The sequence below is a fragment of the Beta vulgaris genome, chromosome 5 (assembly GCF_026745355.1).
Source record: "Beta vulgaris subsp. vulgaris cultivar EL10 chromosome 5, EL10.2, whole genome shotgun sequence".
Classification (NCBI taxonomy): domain Eukaryota; kingdom Viridiplantae; phylum Streptophyta; class Magnoliopsida; order Caryophyllales; family Amaranthaceae; genus Beta; species Beta vulgaris.
Window position 1 is genome coordinate 60,933,353 of NC_079206.1, and position 21,669 is coordinate 60,955,021.

Consider the following 21,669-nt stretch of genomic DNA (forward strand, 5'->3'; position numbering starts at 1 on the left):
TCTTTCTTTTGATCTTATACTTTTGTTGGTTTCTATATGTCATTTTTGTTGTATGGAATACCATTGTCATTGATATTGAAAGTTTGAAACTCAATACTCTTATGGTGCACTCTGCCTCATTAGTGACTTTTAATTACTGATTTATCTATGTTCTTTTTGTTGCATGAAGTAGCATTAGTGCATTAAGTTTTGTCAATGTGACCACATGTAAATTGTAACATTAGTGAAATGACGTAATGTACTTTGTCTACCGAGTGGGCGATTTAGAGATAGACATAAATAAATAATAAATAATGGATTCAATGCAGTGAAGTATAATTACGTTTGTTCTCTATTTCTAGTGGGTGGAATATCCGGTGTGTAAATGTAGCCTTGTCTAGAAATGACGACTTTAACATTAGCGAATGAATATTGATTGGTTAGTTTCACTCGAACACTGCTTTCGTGAAGCTAGCTAGGAAACTGCTGGCCTACAAATAAGGGTGTAATCAAGCAAAGTTAATACGATTGCAGGATTCTCATTCTGATCTTGTGAGTTTTATTTAATGAGGAGATTGTAGATGTGGGCCTATGGATCAACCACGTTTAATTCCTATGTAAATATATATTGTTACTGAAGCTTCAACAGGCTATACATTTGTAGTTTTCTACTCACAATTTACTTCTTCATTATTGATACCTTAACTATGATAAGTCAACCAAGTGGTCTTGGCATAATGGTTGCTCACTTTGTCCCTTAGCCAATTGGTCAGGAGTTCGATCCTCAACCTTTGGGGATGGAAATAGATTCTTGGTCAGCCCTTTACCCTTAAGTGAAGCACCCGGGACGAGGAGATTAGTCATTGTTATCGGCGGTGAATACCTTGGTTATTAAAAAAAACTATGATAAGTCCAAATATTTACAAAGACCTCAATTCTTGCTGGTCCAGTCTAGGTTATGGTTTGGGCATGATGTAGAAGAATGAGGAAATAAAGGAAAAGTGAAAACTAAACAAAAAGATAAAAAAGTGTGATGGTTCAACCAAAAGTGGAAAAAGGAAACAGTAACTTAGTGGTAAAATTTATTCTTCTACTTTCTTTCTCCCACTTTGATGCAAAAGAAGCAAAGAAAGCATAAATTCCATTATTTCAAATGACAGATCTCTGGAAAAGTCAAATAGGGTAAGATGGCATCACGTTATGATTGTCAACAGTAATTGGAGCTTCTAATACTATTTAGTTTTGGAGTGTTTTTGCAGTTAAATACAAGCTTTTCTTGGCTTTGTTTAACATAATTCATGCATTCAGACAGATATAGCTGTCTGCAAGAGATTAGGTATTAGAGTGTTAGACTTCTCAACCGTAATCCATTATGTGAGAGACAAATGTATAGACATGGATTAATGAAGCCATAAAGGTGCCTGCCTGCATATTAATCCATAATTGTTAGAAATGGAGTGCAATTTAATGTAACCTAAGAGAACTTACATGAATATAAATTGATATGGACTAGTCAGAATGTATAAAAAACTTTGTAAAATTATTGAAATTTATCTGAAATTATTATTATTTATTATAAATTAGTTGATTTATTATTGATAGGTATTCATTTAGTGTTGAGGTGATCATGGGCCGGGCCGTGTCGTGTCTAAAAAGTTGTCCATTTGTCGGCCGGGTCAAATTTCGGGCCAATTTTTTTTTTTTGCCCCAAAGCCCGCTATTTCGAGCCAAAATGAGCGAGCTTTTTGGATCAAAATCGAATCGGGCCTAAAAATAGACTGAAAAGTCATATTTGATTTGTCCAAAGAAAAAAATCAAGACGGGTCAAAAAATATCTGTTCAAAAAATCGAGCCTGGCCGAGCTCGAATTGATTAGCTCTAATTCAATGCTATTTGTTGGAAGACTGAAGCCTTTGGTTATGTATTTATGTTTATGACATAAGATTTCACGAATATATTTTTATTCTGTCCGCAAGGACCCGCAAAATATAGTGTAGAACTAACTAGGGGGATCAAGCTTACCTACACCTCGGTGTATAATCTACTAATTGTCAAGTAATAGTAAGTAACTGAGACAACAAATTCAACACATTGTCATTTGTCCATATATCTTTGCAGCATCATGCTGTAGTAACTAGTAACTACTAAACGCACATAAGCAGCACCTACTTGCAAATTTGCAATGCGTCAGAAACTCAGAGCATTAAGCAAAATCCAAAATTGAACCAAATTTACCCATCACCCTCCAATTTTATAAGGCTTTTATGTTTGCAAATCACCCAGTGCTAAACGTAGGGTTGCGTACGGTATCCTTATTTACAGGAATTATTTGACAAAATATAAGTTCATCAATTAAGATATATTCATAGCTTATAATTGAGCTCTAAGACATTAATATAAGCTAAAATTAATGTCACTCAACATAATTCACATAAAGGTTACTTGAATTTAATTAAGCGCTCCAATAGGTTCCTATCAGTTAACTTCGTAGATAATAAGATAGGTTTAGTGTTGATAGAATATAAAATCAATCTTGGGCATCCAACCATTAGTTTAGTTTTTAGTTGAGTTGTTCCTTTGACATAGTATAACAGTCAGTCAACGTGATAAAAAAAAAGTCTTTGGTTCAAATCTCATCCACCCCTTTCCATAATGGAATGAGGCCTATGCTATATAAACACTTCAAGCCCAATATGATCTGAATTAAGAGGGCGTGATAAATATAAAACCAATCTTGGTGCTCTGACCATTAGTTTCATTTGTCTCTAATGTATAGTATGTCGAAGCCCGAAAAATATGCTTTCAAATTTTTATTTTTAACTGTCAGCTTTGATGATGGCTCGAAAGACGAATTCCTAATATACAAGCCCTTAATTTACGCACATTTTGGGGCGTATCTATGGAAGTTGGGCAACACTTTGAAAATACTACTAAACATGAGTTCAATTTACCATGAGAACAATTTTCTAGAGAATCTTATTATGTTGGTTATTCGCATTTCCCAACATGTGTTGGAGAAGACCAACTGAGAGGTTTCATTAGGAGGATGTCAGATCCACAAAATATAATGTAGCAAGTAAAGTAGAACATCTTTTTATGGTATATTTAGCAAGCGAAAAAAGATGGAGAAAGTAATTTACACTAAACAATAAGTTGGGAAAAGAAATGTAGTTCACGAGAACTTTTGAAAAATTGGACCATTATGTTTTGTTCACCCAAATGAGGTATAAGGTATGAGCTTATTTACTAAAAACCTTTAACTAATGTTTGTTTAATTTGATTTCTAAACTATAGCTTGAATCTACAAGGCATGGGGTTTGAAAATTTTCAATTTTGATGGTTGAAAGAGAAGAAGTGTTTTGATACTATGTATATCAGCTATAATATAAAAAATAATTTTACATGAGAAGCATAATAGAGTGAGAAGTGAGAACAAATCACAACCGTCCTATTTGCATGAATCGATATCCCAATTCATTTATCAAGACTCGTTTATTGAGAAGTCTTCCAGAAAAGGTTTGAACAACGAAGATCAACAATAAATGCCAAGGCCTAGTGGTGACTACTTCAAATAGAAATGCATATAATTAAGAAGGTGTTGATCTTAGAAACTTATAAGAATTGAAATTATCTATATTTTTGACAACCTAACAACTAAGGTTCTTTTGCATATATGAGCTTTACCTCTCTGTATTTTTAATGTTAATAAACAAACATTTAAATACGTGCCAAATCTAATATGAACTAAGAGAGAGGAAAATATAATGTTAATTATTTCACCCCGGCCGCTCATCATAAGATGTTAAAGAGTGAGAAAACTCAGCTATATTTTAGTATCATGAATCTAGTGAAGACGTAATTTTAACTATATAGTATTTCATCCGTATTCTTTTGGTATTTCTATATGAAATTGAGTAAGAAATCAATCCAGCTTAAAAATGTATAAGATTCCACTATCTTAAATAAAAGTAAATTGATTGTAAATAAAGATTTTAGCTCTTTGAGTTAATATATGTTAAGTAACTAATGAAAATGGTGTGAAGACATTTCTTGCAAATTAAAAACAATGGGGAATTTCAGTCGTAAAATACTCTATGTATGGAAAGATTCAATATAGAAACAACATATTAAAATTTTCCAAAGAGGAATGCAGGAACAATAAAAGAAAATGGAAGGAGTATATGTAGAACTTTCACAATTCTTTTGTATTTAGCTAGCTGGAATTCAACAAAAAAATTAATCTTGATGAATATTCCTCGTCTTACAATATTTCTCTTATTGTCACGCTAAATACGCATTTTCGTACCATATTTAATATCCCATACACTTTTCCTTTTTTTTCCACTCATTTCCCCCTTCCCTTCTTTGCCTTAGTTCTAACCTTCTCTGAGTCATACCTTCATCGGAGTCCGAAGACCAACCTTCGATAGAAAAACTTGACCATTTGTACTATTCTCAGCCTCTCCTATGCCTTTTTTTTTTTTTTTTGTCACGAGACCCATAAAACTTTCCATAGAAATTACACCGTTTCTTTTAATTATTTTTATAACTTTTATCATACACCATGGTGTAGCGTGAAACTCACAAATATTTCTAAAACCAATTAAAAGTTTTTCGAAACAAAATAAATTTTGGATAATCGAGTATAATATTTGTCTTGGCCGAAGAATCCCAAACAAAAACATTAATATATTCCCCCCATTAAAAAACAACACTTTTGACGAGAACCCATGACAAAAGAATCCAATTACAAAAAAACTGTGACTTCCACTCTCTCTCCTCACTCACTAAACTCACCCACCCAACTCAAATTCTCCAACAATGGCGATAGACAGACCTACAGTAGAAAGAACAACCTTAAAAATCTCAAACATCCCATTAACAGCCACAGCACAAGACCTCTTCGACTTCCTCGAATCAACAATTGGTAAAGCCACAATCTTTGCTCTCGAAATCTTCACTGACAAAAAAAACTGGAAATCAAAAGGTCATGGAAGAGTTCAATTTGAAACCCTTGATGCTAAATCCAAAGCAACCCAACTTTCTCTTCAAAACAACCTTAATTTCAGAGGTTTCCCACTTTCTCTCTCCTCTTCTCATGAAGATGTTGTGGTTAGACCCATTGACCCAAATCATAGGACTAAAATTGGGGATTTGTATGTGGGTTTGATGTCAAATGAAGATAATATGTGTGTGATTGAGACTTTTGAGAATGTTACTTTCTGGGTTATGCCTGATAGAGGTTGTGTTGAATTTCATGTTGAGTTTGATGAGAAATTGTATAAATTGGAGGTTCAATTTGATGATATTTTTGAGGCTTTTGGGTGTTATTTTGATCCTCAGTCTCCTGCTATTCTTTTTAAGGTAATTTTTTTTTTTTTTGTTTTAAATTGTATTTTGGTGCTTAGAATTGTTAAATTGATGAATTGTTGAAATATAGTTTGAGGGTTTTGATGATTGATGTTTTGTGCTTAGAGTTTATGCTGGTTTTATGAACTTTATGGGTTTTGGTAGTGGCGTGGGTTGTTTATGGATATTGGATTGTGATGATCTGATTCTTATTGTTGAAGACTAAGATTGTTGGTTAATTGGGTGAAACGTAATTCACATTGTATGTAAATAGAAAGCTAAGCATTGTGTAAAAGTATGGGCGAAACTGGCTGAGCACATGTAAAGCTAGTGTGTCTTCCACAGACCACAATGTATGTCTTGCATGCTATGTTGCTTAGACACGAATTGAGTGGAACTACTCGGATACCGGTGTCTACTCGGATATGGTGCCAAGTGTCCGACTCGGCTATTTTGTAGAAAAAAGACAAGTTTTTTAGTTTAAAATGAAGTATCCAAGTCAAGTGTCGGACACGACACGACACCCGGTTTTTGAGGTAAATGAAGGTGTTGAAGTAACATAGCTTGCATGCATGATGCATCACTTGTCTATGTAGTATTCACGCAGTGCAAGGGTGAGTTTCGAAATATATCGGCATAAGCAATAACAATGTAGCCAATGTTTAGGAGGGCTGATTATGATTGATTGGGTTTGAGTTGTAGAGCAGTAAAGGGGGGATCAACTTGATTACTTCCTAGATGGGACTTGGGATGAAATTGTTATGGTGGCTCTTATCTTTTGTAAGTGGTGGCAGTGGTGTTGTTCTGTGGAAGTCTGATACTGAGTTTCCCTTTCTATAGTCTATTAGTGATCTTGGATGGCTAACATCCTGTTTATCCATTTCAAGGCTAGCATTTTTTGGAGGAATACTTGTTTTGAAATTTAGACGACTTACTGCTCGACCTTTTTGGCTTGTTAACTGAGTTGTTTACTGCTTGGTCTAACTTACCTACCCTTCGTAGACGTGGAACCTGAAACATGTGAGTTAGTTTAATAATATGCTAGAATCACTTTGCTCGTTTACATCCCCAAAACCCCAGATTGTGTATTTTTCTGTTTGCTTCTTCCATTTACTTGCCCTTTTGTGACCATGATTTTCCGGGGCAATCTTTGATGTGCTGTTGCAGCTCAAGTATGCACCAAAAATATATCAGAAGATTTCTGGGCCCAATTTGCGTACAAGGTTCAGCGCTGACCGCTATCATATTTGCAAGGAAGATCTTGAGTTTCTCTGGGTTCGTACTACAGATATTTCAAATAAAAAGTCCATTGGACTATCTTCTGCCATTTGTTGGGAAATCGAAGAGGGGTCGATGGGTCTAGACTTTTTCTCCACCATTCCCTTTTACAAGAAAACTTTAAATAGTTTCATTTTAGAAGAATATGACGATTATTCTTCTGTCTCCGGTCTTGTTCCTCTTGTAAAGTGTGGTAACATATCGAAATTGGATTATGAAATCCTTTTTCAAATCAACTCCCTAGTCCACACCCTCAAAATTAGTCTTGCTGCTGTGACTACAGAGTTGATCGATTTTCTCACTACTCTGAGCCTAGACACGGCTCTTATGGCTCTCCAAAAGTTGCATAAGTTTAGTTCAACATGTTATGAGCCGCTTTCTTTTATCAAGACTCAAGTACAGGCGTTAGATAATGCACGGAGTAATAGTCTATCAGCAAGAAGCCGCTTGAAGAACGATAATATAATGAGATGTCATAGGGCTCTAGTGACCCCAACAAAAATATGCCTCTTGGGTCCTGAACTGGAGTCTTCGAATTATGTTGTCAAGAACTTTGCAGCCTATTCCTCAGATTTCATGAGAGTTACTTTTGTTGATGAAGACTGGGGTAGGTTACACCCAATCGTTGTGTCGGCCAGTACTGAGCAAGGCATATTCTCGAAGCCATTTAGAACAGATATTTATCACCGGATATTGTCTATTCTTCGAGAAGGGATTGTGATCGGGAATAAAAGGTTCGAATTTTTGGCTTTCTCAGCAAGCCAACTCCGGTCGAATTCTGTGTGGATGTTTGCTTCTAATGATAAAGTGAAGGCAGATGATATACGCGAATGGATGGGCAGCTTTAACAAGATCCGCAGTGTTTCAAAATGTGCAGCTAGGATGGGACAATTGTTCAGTGCGGCTCGGCAGACAATAGTTGTTCCTGTGCAGGATGTGGAAGTTATTCCTGATATTGATATAAATACAGATGGTATTGACTACTGCTTCTCAGATGGTATTGGAAAGATATCTCTCTCTTTTGCTAGACAAGTTGCACAAAAGTATGGGGTAGACCACACTCCATCTGCATTTCAAATACGTTATGGTGGTTATAAAGGTGTAATAGCTGTAGACCGGAATTCCTTCCGTAAGCTATCTTTGCGTAGTAGCATGCTTAAGTTTGAATCCAAAAATAGAATGCTTAATGTAACCAAGTGCTGTAAGTCCCAGGCATGTTACTTGAACAGAGAGATTGTCACTCTTTTAACCACCTTGGAAGTTAAGGACGATGATTTGGAAGCATTATTGCAGGACCACATGCGCCTTCTGGGAAGTATGCTCACAAGTAGAGATGCAGCTTTAGCTGTGCTTGAGAGCACAGATATGGGTGACAGTAAAACTCTTTCTAAAATGTTGCGTCATGGTTATGAACCAAATGCAGAGCCTTACCTCTTAATGATGCTTCGAGCTTACCTGGAGAGCCAATTGTCTGATCTGAGAGGGAGATGTCGCATCTATATTCCGAAGGGCCGTGTTTTACTTGGATGTTTGGATGAGACAGGGATTTTGAACTACGGCCAGGTGTTTGCCCGTATAACCCTTAGGAAAACTGAACTTGAGAATGTAGATCCGAGTATTTTCCACAAAGTGGATGAGAAAACTGCAATACTTACAGGGAAAGTGGTTGTCACCAAGAACCCTTGCTTGCACCCGGGTGATGTCAGAGTGCTTGAGGCTGTTTATGAAGTGGCCTTAGAGGAGAAGGGATTAGTTGACTGCCTGGTCTTCCCACAGAAAGGAGAAAGGTAAGAAAAGTTATTTACTTCATCATATATGACCATTGGTAGTCTGTATCTTGTTTTATACAGCATCATTTTCAGTGATCAGTGTGCTGCTCGGCATTTTTGGTTGATGTTTGTTCTACTATGTATTAATCAGAACTTTTGGTTTCATGTAGAGTGACTTTCTAGATGAGTGTTTATTTGAAGCCCATTTTTGGAACCCATCTCATTATAAGAAAAAAGATTCGATGTGTTGATAGTTTCAACGGGGTTGTAAAGAGAAACTGCTAGTCAGATTTTCTCTAAGTTTTTAATTGGAACGGGCTACATTAAATGTATCACTAAGGCTTTCTTCTCCGAACTTTCTTTTCTCTAATTTCAGGAAAGTAAGCAAGTAACTTAAGTTTGGGGCCAACAAGTTATGATAAGTTAAGTGCACGGCCTAAGCTCACATAAAATAAGTTCAGGGCTAATACGTTCAGATTTGTTAAGTTCAAGGCCAATAAGTTCAGGGATAATAAGTTCAGAGCCAATAAAGGCTATCCTAAAGTGTTACCTCGCTTTTAATTTTATCAAAATATTATGTTTGTTAATGCCTTCCGTTTCAAGGATCAGATAGGATCTTAGTCTGTTGCGTATCTGCTAGAACTTTGTAGAATTCTTTTTTGGTCGTCCTTTCAATTGAACTATCTTTTATTTCTTTCCTTACCTTGGAGACCAACACTTCAAATGTATATATGTGATCTCTTTCGTGGGACAGGCAGTGAAACCACTATTATAAAAAAAGAGTGTTCATAATCCAGACAAGTGGTAGAATCAGCTAACTTTTCTACTGTGCTTGATTTTTACATGCAGGCCTCATCCAAATGAGTGCTCCGGTGGCGACTTAGATGGCGATCTATATTTCATAAGCTGGGATGAAAGACTGATACCTCCAAAAACTGTTCCCCCCATGGACTATAGTGCGTCCAGGCCTCGGATCATGGATCATGACGTAACTCTGAAGGTTCATATCAAACCAAACATCTTGTTCTATTTTGTCACACTAAATCTTTAACCCCTCCCCAATCTCTGAAGAAGAGAATCACATATTTTCTATGAGATTGTAGCCATTCTAATTGTCAAACTATGCAGGAGATCCAACAATTCTTTGTTGATTATATGATCAATGACACACTTGGAACTATCTCGACGGCACACTTGGTCCTTGCAGACCGTGAGCCTGAAAAAGCTCTCAGTCCTAAATGTCTGCGCTTGGCTAACCTGCACTCAATGGCGGTCGACTTTGCAAAGAGCGGTGCCCCAGCTGAAATGCCTAGGGTTTTGAAACCGAAGGAGTATCCTGATTTTATGGAGAGGTGGGATAAACCTACTTACGTATCCCAAGGGGTTCTAGGTAAACTTTACAGAGCCACTGTTGCTTCAACGATTCCAAAATCAGATTTTAGTTGGTCGGAGGAAACTGCTCGAGCTGCTTATGACCCTGACCTAGAAGTGCCTGGCTTTGAGACCTTCATTGATGCTGCAAAAAGCTGCAAGGAGTTGTACAGAGATAAGATGAGTGTATTGCTGATGTTCTATGGAGCGAATACTGAGGATGAGATTCTGACAGGTAACCTAAGGAGCAAGTCAGCATATTTGCAGAGAGATAACAGGAGGTATAGAGAGCTAACAGATAGGATATTGGTTTCTGTAAAAAGTTTACAGAACGAAGCGAAAGGATGGTTCGAGAATAGCTGCAAAGTACAAGATCGGCAAAAGATGGCTTCAGCATGGTACCGTGTTACTTATCACCCATCTCATTGCCATGACAGCCAGAATTGCCTGGGTTTTCCTTGGACTGTGAGTGATGTACTGCTTACCATAAAATCTGATAACCGGAAACAATCTTGATCCCTTTTCCCGTCCTTTTATCATAAAGCCATAGAATTTCTGTAGGTTACCCTCTGTATTTGGAAATTCTGGTGGTTTTGTAGATGGTCATGAAGACAGGTAACTTGTTAAAAGCCTAATTGCCCATAAGGGTGCTAACCCTTTAACTTCCTCTAGTTGTTGGGCCAGAAAGTCAGGAATCATAAGTTTATCTAGCTTAGTATCACCTTGGTGAAAGATCAATATGTATATCCATGGATGATCGATAATCGGAAATTACTTCTAAAATTTTACGCTTTGTTTGGTAAACAATTATGAAGGGAAAGATAGAGGAAGGAATGAAAGAGGAGGGAAGGCTGAGCTTGCATATTCCCCTACAAATGTTTCTGATATTGAAATGATTTGGCTCAGTAAAAGTGAATAAAAATGAATGATTTCTTTCTCTTCTCTTCTCTTCTCTTCTGCCATGTAACAGTCTCCCCTTCTCCTTCTCTCACTTTCCCCCAAATTATCATATGAACACACTCTCCATCTTTATTATGTTAATTTCTTTAATTATAAAAAAAAAAATCTTAAAAATTTCATGTATAGGAGAGATTATTTACAAACGGTTCCTCACATATTTGAAAACTTGGATAGCCCATAATCGGAATTCGCCTTCAATTGTCACCATGCCATGTAAGGGGTCGTTTGGTTCACTATTTTTGGGTTTCAAGAAACGGAATCAATTACCGATTCCTTTTTTTTTTTTCTTGTTTCGTTCAACCGCTCATCAATTCATTACCATTACATGATGGTAATGGATTCCCCCAATTTGTTATCTTCCTCCCCCTCAAGTAACAAAATCCATTACTTGAAGTTAATGGTTACCTTTCATTTCCATTCCTTGGCTTGAACCAAACACTCAATAAAGGTAACCATCTTTGTTACCATTCTCCTGCTCTATTTGTATTCATTCCCTTTCCATTCTATATCTTGAACCAACCGACCCCTAAATGTTTTTTGACTTATTTACGCGCGTACGCCTATAACTGTACAAGTTAATGCCCAAGTCATGCGATATGTAACAAGTTTGATTTGATTAAGGCTATGTTCAGTTCAACTTATTTTTGCTTATTTCAGATCTAATCAGATCAGATCAGATCAGATCAGATCAGATCAGAAAAAATAAGTTCAGATCAGATCAGATCAGAAAAAATAAGTTCAGATCAGATCAGATCAGATATACAGTCAGATCAGATCAGATCAGTTCAGATCATATCATGCTTATATTTAAAAACTCATTATTATTAAATATCTTTCACTACATATTAATAAAAATTATAATAATTGAATATTAATAAAGTACTCATTGAGACGAATCAAACAAGACCCCACATGACTATATTTTTTCTTATATATTGAGAAAAATCAAAAGATTATCTCTAATTGTGAATAGTGTCAAGATTCTAAGTGAGAAAGATAAAAAAATACAAAGGGATATTATTATTACTAGTACATTTGTTCAAAAGAATTATTATTGTTGTTGTTGTTACTTATTAATATTGGTAATTATTATTAATCTTGTTGTTACCATTATAAATGTCATTGTTATATTATATTAAGTTATTTTGTTGTTATTAAATAATAGAAAATTAAAACACGTGTTAAGAACATAAGATTGATGCAAAAATAAGAAATATATAAAATATGATATCTCAAATTCATGACAACGAAACTACTAAGTTCGGATTACATTTCAAAATAAGCTAAGTGTGAGATACAAATTATAAATTTAGATTCGGTATACCTCTTCCTACCGAATTCCAAATCTCTCTAGCTATTTGAAGTTGCACGATATTTATTTTTTTGCTCAAGTCATAGTTGTTTGTATATCTTATTCTATTTTATATGGAAAAAAAAGAGTTGAGTTTGCCGACTTCTCAAGTGTGAAACTTTTTTTTAAGGGAAAGTGTGAAATAACATTGTATAAGTGCTCTTATAAAATAATGACTTGAGTTATATAATTATTTTTAGTAATAATAATAATTATGATTATAATTATTATTCTGTGCTTATAATAATGATAATAATAATAATTATTATTAATTAAAAGTTGTGTAAAAGTTGTAATAGAAATAAAATGATAATAATAGTAATACTATAAAGAAGATCTTATAATGTATTGCATAATAATATTTACAAAGTAATAATATAATAGTAATATATTTTATATAAGATAAGATCTTTAAATCAGATCAATCGATCAGATCAGATCAGATCATCAGATCAGAAAAAAGTTCAGTCAGATCAGATCAGAAAAAATAAGTTCAGATCAGATCAGATCAGATCAGATAAGTTCAGATCAGAAAATTTCAGGTGAATCAAACATAGCCTAAGTAGATAGTTATTAACAGATTTGACCAATTTACAAACCTATAGTAGCTAAATGACTTTCAACATAAAGACAGATTCCAATAAATTCTTTTGAAGCAACGCTATAATTTACTATCAAATCTAACCACTTGTTTGATAGAAAGAATTTGGAAGGACGAAGTGTGAGGAAATTTATTAGTTTTCATAGGTTTGGATAAAATAAATCTATACAAATATATTAAAAGGCGTGCGAAAACAAGAAACTGTTTCACGTGGCGCTCTCCCTAGGGAGTTTTAGTTCATGTAATCCACGTACAATAAAAAAATTAAGAAATTGCATAGTATAGGGTTTGATCCCGAGACCTCAAATACATATACTAAAGTTCTAACCACTAGGCTAAGTTGTATTTTAGTGTTATTATGATGAAGTATTATATTAGTAAATGAAATTTTTTCTTCCCTGGGACATAGCCCGGGCCTAATAACTAGTTAAAAATGAAATGGTGCACGATCGTCACCCTAAAAAAAATCCTTGAAAAACAATGAAAGATTTGAGAAACCATTGCATCATATACTTCCTCAAATTCCAAATACATATAACACTTTGACTTTCACAGTTGCCAATGCAAAAGTTGGACCATTGATATGTCTAATTATTAAAAGTGTAAAGCATGAAAATGTACATACAGATGAACCAATAACATTTTATATGTTACATAGTAACTTTCTTTTATTATATTAGTAACAAAATAAGGTCAAAATGGGTACATAAATAGTGCAAAAGTCAAGATAATGTACTTAAAACATATAGAGGAACTGATGAAATATGTCATTTCGATCGCTTGCAATTTACACAAGTAGTGACAAGTTAAGAGGGGCAAAATATCAAAATTTAAAGAGTTCTTTTGCGGGGATATACAAGGATAATAGTGCATGTTGTGGGGATCTGCCTCACTAATTATTTTTTTGATGGGGATATACCAACCTAAATTTAAGTTTTGCTAAAAGTTACCAAAGACATTATTTCCGGCGAGAAAGTCAAATTTTCAGCCTTTGACTTGGTAGGTACTCGCGAGTGAGCCACAAAGTGACAACGAGGAAGTTGAAGGAATATGAATGTAATAGAAGCAATTGGATATCACGCACGATATAAAGAGTAATTAAGCAAGTCAAAGGCCGAAAATTTGACTTTCTCGCCAGAAATAGTGTTTTTGGTAACTTTTAACAAAACTTAGATTTAGGTTGGTATATGCCACAAAAGAAAATGAGTGAGATAAATCCCAACAAAATGCACTATTATATTCCCGCAAAAAAATTCAATTTTAAAATAATAAATTAATAATATGATATAGTATATACTATCGAAAAACTAAATAATATTTTTTTAAATTAATATTCATAAAGACGACACATATGATATTTTGTTTGTATTACTGAGAGCAAATAATATGTTACACATTAATGAAAATTGGTGTCACAATTTTCCTAATAATCGCATCTTTGTCTTTGCCTTTGCCTAAACCCTAACTCCAATATTTTCAGAGAAGCCTAAACCCTAACGTAAAATTCTTCTCTTCCAATTTCATTCCATACTCTCTTCTCTTGTACGACGCACTCTCTGGACTCTATTGAGGTACTCTCACTTCGCTGTTTTTCCTTTTGTTCATGCTTCCTTTTCTTTTTCTATCCTTTTGGACTTGGTTATACCTTCTTTGAGTTTTTCTTGTTTAAAGGTGAAAACTTGAAACAAATGCGATTGAATTATTAAAGTTAATTGCATGATTATGAGTTTTTTCGTTGTTTCATGAACTATTGTAAGGACTTCTGGTTTTGTATTTCTTGTAATTTGTTGAAGAAAACTTGTGTTATTGTTAAGAAGTAGCTTCTATTGAACTTTTCTAATGTAGATCGAGGTGGGTTTTTTCGAGTAGGAAGTTCTGTTAAAGGGGTTGATTTAATTGGTTACTAGGGTGAATAATGTCAAATTTAAGTACAAATAATTCACACCTTTTTGGGGGAATTTTGTAGGATTGAGCTCTGATAGTTGGCGAAGACGATATGGTTGGGGAAATGGATAAACCTGCTTCATTGAATTTGAATAAAAGGAAAAAGATGCCGAAGAAAGGTCGTGATGCGAAGAAAATGAAAGGTCCAGGAACTGGTAAGAAGGTTAGAGTTAGCCAGAAAATGCAGAAACTATATCGCAAAAGGGCCAGGGATTATGACTCGGATAATAGTGAAGATGAAGACGAGGTTGAGCATGCCCCTCAAACTGTTGGTGAAGATAGGGGGGTTGAGGTAGATGCACTTTCGGAAAGTAGTGATGATGAAGCAGGGCGTGAGAAAAGGGAAGGTTCAGATGAAGAACATGAAGTCCAGACTGGAATTACAAAGTTTGCAGAAGGTTGTAATGCTTTTAGGATGGCATTTCTCAAGATCACCAACACTCATGTAGACGATGAAACACTGGTAATTTCTACACGTTTATGGTGCCATTTTCTGTAAGATAGCTCTTGGATGTTAGTATGTTACTTATGTTTAAGGATTGTGTATTTGCAGGGTCCTGTATTATCAGCACACAAGAAGCTTGTTGTGGCCAAGCTTGCAGAAGAGGTCACTGAGCGTAAGGTTAAAGGGGACGCAAAGAAGGAAAAGAGCTTGGTAACACACTATTAACTTCCAACTGAATTTGTGTCTAAATGATCTTTTTGCTTGTTTCTGTATGTCTTGGCACACATTTTTATATGATACATTGTATTGTCCTTGTGTTTTAGATTGAGGAAATGGGGCATGTGAAGCCTGCCAATTTCTTAGATTCGCATGAGAAATTTCTGATAGGTGTGGCCACAAAAGGAGGTAATATAACTTGTTCATCTTATGTCAGAAAAAGTTTGCAGCTTTTTTAAAATTAGCTTAAGCTTACATGATATCTGATTTAGCAACAATTTTCCCCATAAAATTGATATGTTCCTGATGCTCGCGTGCTGAACGTATTCCAGTTGTCAAGTTGTTTAATGCGGTAAGTGCTGCTACACAAGTTTTGCCTCTTGTAGCACATCATTTTCCCTTTAGAACCTGGCATTTTGAAATTGGTCGTGTTCTAAGCTCATTTTTGTCTTTTCTCCAGGTAAACAAGGCCCAAATTGCTCAGAAAGGGTTGAATCCTTCAAGGTTTAGTGATGCAAAGGGTATTCCTCTTATTCTCAAAATTTCTTGCAGAGACTGTTTTGCTTAAGGAAAGATCATTTAGGAGCAGTATTCTCTGTGCTGAGGGTTATATTGTTCTAGCTATATATATCCCTGTGTAACAAAACCAAGCCGGGGTCAAAGTAGCTAAGATGTTTTCGTCCTATTTTGCTCACTAGCAGAGGGCCTAGGTTTTCTGGTCTAATCGACTTTTGCTTCGACTTCACTCTGTTAAATCTTTTGGTTGTTGCCTTATATGGAGGGGGAGGGAGGTTAAGTCCATATTCAAAGTGATTGTTTAAGTGATTTTAGAATTTATTGGGAAGCAAGGATGAATTGTTAAGATTATAGTGGAGACTGAGTAAAGTGAACCTTTTGGATCAAGTCCTTGATGGTTATTATAAATTTGGAGCCATGAATCTCTTATTACTAATTGGGAGTGAAACTTATGAATTAATGGATCAGGCGAGAATGACACATGGGTTAAGAGATATGAATCCATGTTCTTTAGTGTCCGTCTTTGTCGTTCATAAATTGCGACGAGGAACTAGTAACTGGTCGGAAGTGTTCACTCTTCTAATTTTTGTTGTTGATATTAGTGAGTCTTGTAATGTGATTATTACCAGAATTAGGTGGCTGTTAGTGTAGATTTCATCTTTGCTACTTTTCGTAGTTGTAAGTGTTGGGTATACATCCCAAGTCCCACATTGGATGTAGGAACGTAAACTGGTAACAAAAGAAGAAGACTTATCTGATAGTTGTGGCGTGAAATAATCACTGCCCTAAAGTTGAATTTCCCCGTAACAACACACAGACTCACAACAATCAACCTCCAGGGATACACGATTTCTACCTTTCCGGTGTTGACAGAAAAGCAGATTGAGAACGCTCTTGAATATTGCCCAGAAAAGAGGAGAATTAAAGAGAGGAGAGGTTGTCTTTTTTGTGTTCTTCCCAAAGAATATCATAACACTTGTATATATAGGAAAAAAAATGGATAATCAAATGTGATCAGATCAACGCTAAAAACGTGGAGAAAATGGGGAAGTTAGTGGCAGCAAATTGAGAGAGAAATTAGGAGTAACGGCACATTAAGGGAGAAATTAAAGGGAAAAACCGTTAACTGAATACTGGCTTAAAACGGTCATAAAACTGACAGAATATTGACCCAAAACTTTAGTTAAGTTAAGTTTATTCTCCAAAGCCCAAAGCCCAAAGCCCAAGGCCCATGGCCCGGACCGGGCGGGCGCGCATGTGGTAACTCCACTCACCACATGCCCACTAAAAGACTTTTTGCTATACAACTCAATGGGTATAGAAAGTGTAATGGTTATAAACCCCTTACACTCCCTATTATTCTTTCACTGTGGGACTTTTCACATTCTTTTGAAGCAACTCTTGATATTCTTTAAAAAACTTTTATAAACTCCAAAACTCTAACAATCCCCCACATGATTCAAAAGAAGAAAACAAGAAGAAAAAGGCTGAAAACATATGATCTGGGCTATAGATACTGAGTTTTGAAGTATAAATGTCTTATGGACTTGAATTGACACTCACAGACATACAAATATGTCTTACTATCGTAAGAGGTAGATTTCTCTTTGAACCTTTCACAAAGTTAGCAAAGCATAGTTGCGCACTCAACCTTTTTCAAATCAAGAGACGTTCTCGCAAATATAATATAGGTGCCCCACAATTAACCTGGATTCTCATGAATGCTCTAGAGAGCCTAAGCCTTGGACTCTCATAGGGGATTAGGCGTAACCCCCACATTCACATAGGTAAGTTCATCAAGTTTGTACTGTCACAAACCACCTCAAATAAGGCTATGAACTTATTAAGAGCTTTATGTTTAACCTCACACATATCACAGTAGATTAAAACAAAATGCTACATCACTTTTATTAATAGGAATGGTAGTAGACTAGTAGTACACAATAACTTGAGTTCTTTTGTGATTTCGTTTGACCCTTTGAATTTAGGAATTCCTAAGAAGGGTATCCATCACAATTCACTCCATAATAGGCTTTAAACCCATTCCCTGTGGTAACTCTAGCACCAATATTCTCCAAAGGCCTTTAGTGAGAGGATCAACAATATTCCACTCCAACTTTATATATACTCGAGTGACATTTTCTAATTATATTTCTCGGAATAGCATTTCTTAAGCGAATATGCCTTCTCTTTCATTATAGATTGTTGGAGTTTTGGAGTTTATAAAGGTTTTTTAAAGAATTTCAAGAGTTGCTTCAAAAGAATGTGAAAAGTCCCACATTGAAAGAATAATAGGGAGTGTAAGGGGTTTATAACCATTACACTTTCTATATCCATTGAGTTGTGTAGCAAAGAGTCTTTTAGTGGGCATGTGTAGTTACCACGCGCGCCCCCCCTGTCCGGGCCAGGGCCATGGGGCCATGGGCTTTGGAGAATAAACTTAACTTAACTAAAGTTTTGGGTCAAAATTCTGTCAGTTTTATGACCGTTTTAAGCCAGTATTCAGATAATGGTTTTTCCCTTTAATTTCTCCCTTAATGTGCCGTTACTCCTAATTTCTCTCCCAATTTGCTGCCATTGACTTCCCCATTTTCTCCACGTTTTTAGCATTGATCTGAGCACATTTGATTCTCCATTTTTTTCCTATATATACAAGTGTTCTGATATTCTTTGGGGAGAATACAAAAAAGACAACCTCTCCTCTCTATAATTCTCCTCTTTTCTGGGCAGTATTCAAGAGCGTTCTCAATCTGTTTTTCTGTCAACACCGGAAAGGTAGAAGTCGTGTATCCCTGGAGATTGATTGTTGTGAGTCCGTGTGTTGTTACGGGGCAATTCAACTTTAGGGCAGTGATTATTTCACGTCACGACTATCAGATAAGTCTTCTTCTTTTGTTACCAGTTTACGTTCCTACATTGGAGGTTTAGGAGTTACCTAGTTTATAAGAGTTCACGAATTACATTAGTATGAGGCCTTCTGGGAAGGAGCCAAAAAAAACAAATCCATGCTGGGCCCAAAGCGGACAATATCATTCTAATGCTAGAGCTGTAGGTGGACTCATGGGCCCCCACAATAAGCCTTAGAAGGAAAAGGTTGAATCATGAAACCATATTGTGAAGAATGAGACCTGAAGCGGCAAGCGCATTCAAGTTGTAAGCATTAGAAGGAAAAGTTTGAATCTTGAAACGATATTGTGAAGAATGAGACCTGAAGTGCATATGTTTATATTAAACATGAGTTTTGATATAGGTTGGTCATCTTGATCATATCTAATGACCTTGATGGTGTGTGCAAGGCGACCCTCTAATTTGAGATTCAAATACCCCATTCCTCCCATCTAACACTTAACATATTACATTGAAGAGCTATGGACAGATTTCTGTTGTCATTGAATTTTCTGTCCCACTGCTATGATCTGTTGTTTTTTCCAATCATGATGAAGTATACCTTGATATGCTAGCTTTGACTAAGCGGAGAAAGGAGGCATTCATTACAGAATTGAACAAGTCTTCAGCACAATCATCTGAGGGTACAACCAAGGTAGGGCGTTATATTTCCATTATTTTTGTAATCAATTTCTGAAAGTCAGAATTGCCGGTTGTTAACCCATTAACCTCGTGCTTTTATTTTGCCCATGACTGTCTTCAATCTTGTTATATTCTGTACTTCATGTCTATACTTGCTCTCCCCCCCCCCCCCTTTCCCCAACAGTTGTTTGGTTTTATTTTCAGTGTGTGCTATGACTCATATAGAGCTGCAGTTTCCTTTGTTCTTAGGAAAAATCTTGTATTCTATGATGGAGTTGCTTAATTTTTCTGTTTACATTTTGTCTGAATTATATGGCATGGGGTCTTTTAAAAATATGGGAAATCTGAACGTATAAAGAACTTTAAATGGGTGGATATGAAATTCAGCACTTGTAGATTGTTCTTGTTACTAAACTATGTGCTTAATTGTATAAAAGCATTTTGCATGGAACCTCCTGCAAGTTACCGGTACTTCCTTAATACAAGCCTTTAGTTATAGGTGCTTTTTCAAATCATTTGTAACTTTTCCCTACCCCCTTCAACCATCTGTTTAGTTTCTTCTATTAACCATCCATAGATCAAATAGAAGTTCTTACTGATAACCCATTATACTTGGAAGTTGGAATCACCCTAATAATCTTCACCCATTAGGCTACAAGTGCTACAAGACTTGAAATGATCCTTATGCGGTTTTATAATGAATGGGTCACTGATAACCCTTTATGCAGGTAGTAAGTGGTAGATTGTGGACCTAATAAAATTATAGATGGTTTTGTGAAATAAAAGAAACAATTTTGTGGCATTGCAAAATTATGCTGATGTTTATAGAACTTCCATTATAACAGTGTGAAATCCCTGTGCGAATTTTCCAAATCCATCGTTCATATTGTTGAACTTTAAATCTCAGTTTTTCCTCTTAAAATTAATCTCGAATTACTTGAAAGCACAATAGTTTTTTTTCCTGCCTTCTGGTCAGGGTAGATGTGTTAAGATTTCCTTGTTCAGCTGTCCTTCAAGCTTGGCTTTAGATCTGACTCCCAACTTTTATGCAATGCAGGCCATCTCTAAGGGCGAGGAAGACAGTAGCCAACCTGCATGGGCTCCACTACGTGATACTTTTATGTTGACAAATTCTAAATTGAAGGACTGGGATAAGATGGCGTCGGTATGAATGATTTTTCCCTTCATGATAGCCTTGTTAACTAAGATATTGGTTTCTTGGGTTTAGAACACAGGTTTGATGACTGATTTGACTAATTGGTTAGCTAATTTCTTGAAATTTAGGAAGAGGAACCAAACATCTGACCAAGATAATTGGAACAAATGAAGTTGCATCCTTGGTTGCACAGTTTCGCATTCGTTGTTGTGAACTTAATGTTCATTGCTCGCTTCTTCCTCGATATGGCGCTCAAGTTGTACAACTCCAATATAAGCTGTAGCTAATATCTCTGTAGTTTTTTGAGCAAATTGGATGTTGAAGCTTGGTGCATTACGACCATCTGCAATTTTGTGTACAGCTCTTTTAGCCCTTACCCGGATGAGTTTTTTCTGGTCAGCCGCATTTGGTCATGAAATTAACGTTTAATTTTTTTCCTTTAGCACTACATATTCCAGTTTATTATACTTCTTTTCCATTATTGATCTGATCTGTAATTTAAGGATTGTTCTCTCTTTTTAACCGTCAGAGAGAAAGAGGCTGCAAATTGCTTGTGGAAGAATGTATTCTTGCATGGGTTTTTTCCAATTACTAACAAATTTGGAAGGCGTAAGTGGTCTTTGGTTTAACACTGATCTCTCTACTACCCTCTGTCCTGAATCTAATCTGTATCTGGTTGGAAAGAACAATTCTTGTGAAAAATGATTTTTCTTCGATTGGTTTTTTTTCACCTGAATTTTAATGAATCTATTTGAACTCCTCATTTGTACTTATAGGAATATAACTAAGCTTATCTTTTTGGAGATTTTAATTTTAAGATAAAAGTAAAAATGCATCCTATTGAGATTTGGTAAATCTCTAAGGGGCTAATCAAAAATTTTTGGGTAACAAAGGTTGTTTGTGTTTCGAGTAACAAATCAGGGTAAATTAACATAAATAATATTTATAGACAAATAATATGTATTACACGAAAGATCATGAGATGTATCTATCAATTAGATGTTTATTATATCTTTATTCTTTAATAGAAAAGTAAATATGAAATTGCTAGGAGGTGATTTGTGGGATTGGGGAGATGAGAAACGCCATGGGGTAAGGAGTATTCTGTAATTTTGATATAAAAATGTTTTATGTGGACTTTTCCAAATTATGGGGAAATTGTTTTCCATTCTTTGTTTACCAAACAAAGGAATTTTAGAAATGAAA

At 35.6% G+C, this 21,669-nt stretch overlaps 2 protein-coding genes across 3 annotated transcripts; both read left to right on the forward strand.

The window, feature by feature from the left end:
• The first annotated feature begins 4,701 nt into the window (after nucleotides 1-4,701).
• On the forward strand, nucleotides 4,702-10,529 carry LOC104894239 (RNA-dependent RNA polymerase 2). The gene is made up of 4 exons (XM_010680429.4): nucleotides 4,702-5,343; nucleotides 6,496-8,393; nucleotides 9,225-9,375; nucleotides 9,504-10,529. Exons 1-4 carry the CDS (start codon nucleotides 4,801-4,803, stop codon nucleotides 10,260-10,262), a joined length of 3,351 nt encoding a protein of 1,116 aa, XP_010678731.2. The 5' UTR covers nucleotides 4,702-4,800; the 3' UTR covers nucleotides 10,263-10,529.
• Nucleotides 10,530-14,069: 3,540 nt separating this feature from the next.
• Nucleotides 14,070-21,037, forward strand: LOC104894241 (uncharacterized). Of its 2 annotated transcripts, XM_010680430.4 has the most exons (9): nucleotides 14,070-14,229; nucleotides 14,625-15,065; nucleotides 15,156-15,257; nucleotides 15,371-15,452; nucleotides 15,596-15,615; nucleotides 15,724-15,784; nucleotides 19,241-19,320; nucleotides 20,365-20,472; nucleotides 20,592-21,037. In XM_010680430.4, the coding sequence occupies exons 2-9, from the start codon at nucleotides 14,655-14,657 to the stop codon at nucleotides 20,610-20,612; spliced, it is 885 nt and encodes a 294-aa protein (XP_010678732.2). In that variant the 5' UTR covers nucleotides 14,070-14,229; nucleotides 14,625-14,654; the 3' UTR covers nucleotides 20,613-21,037. The 2 variants fall into 2 exon arrangements, with proteins under 2 accessions (XP_010678732.2, XP_048500094.1); XM_048644137.2 differs by lacking the exons at nucleotides 20,365-20,472; nucleotides 20,592-21,037 and having other exon boundaries at nucleotides 18,510-19,319.
• The last annotated feature ends 632 nt before the right edge of the window (nucleotides 21,038-21,669 follow it).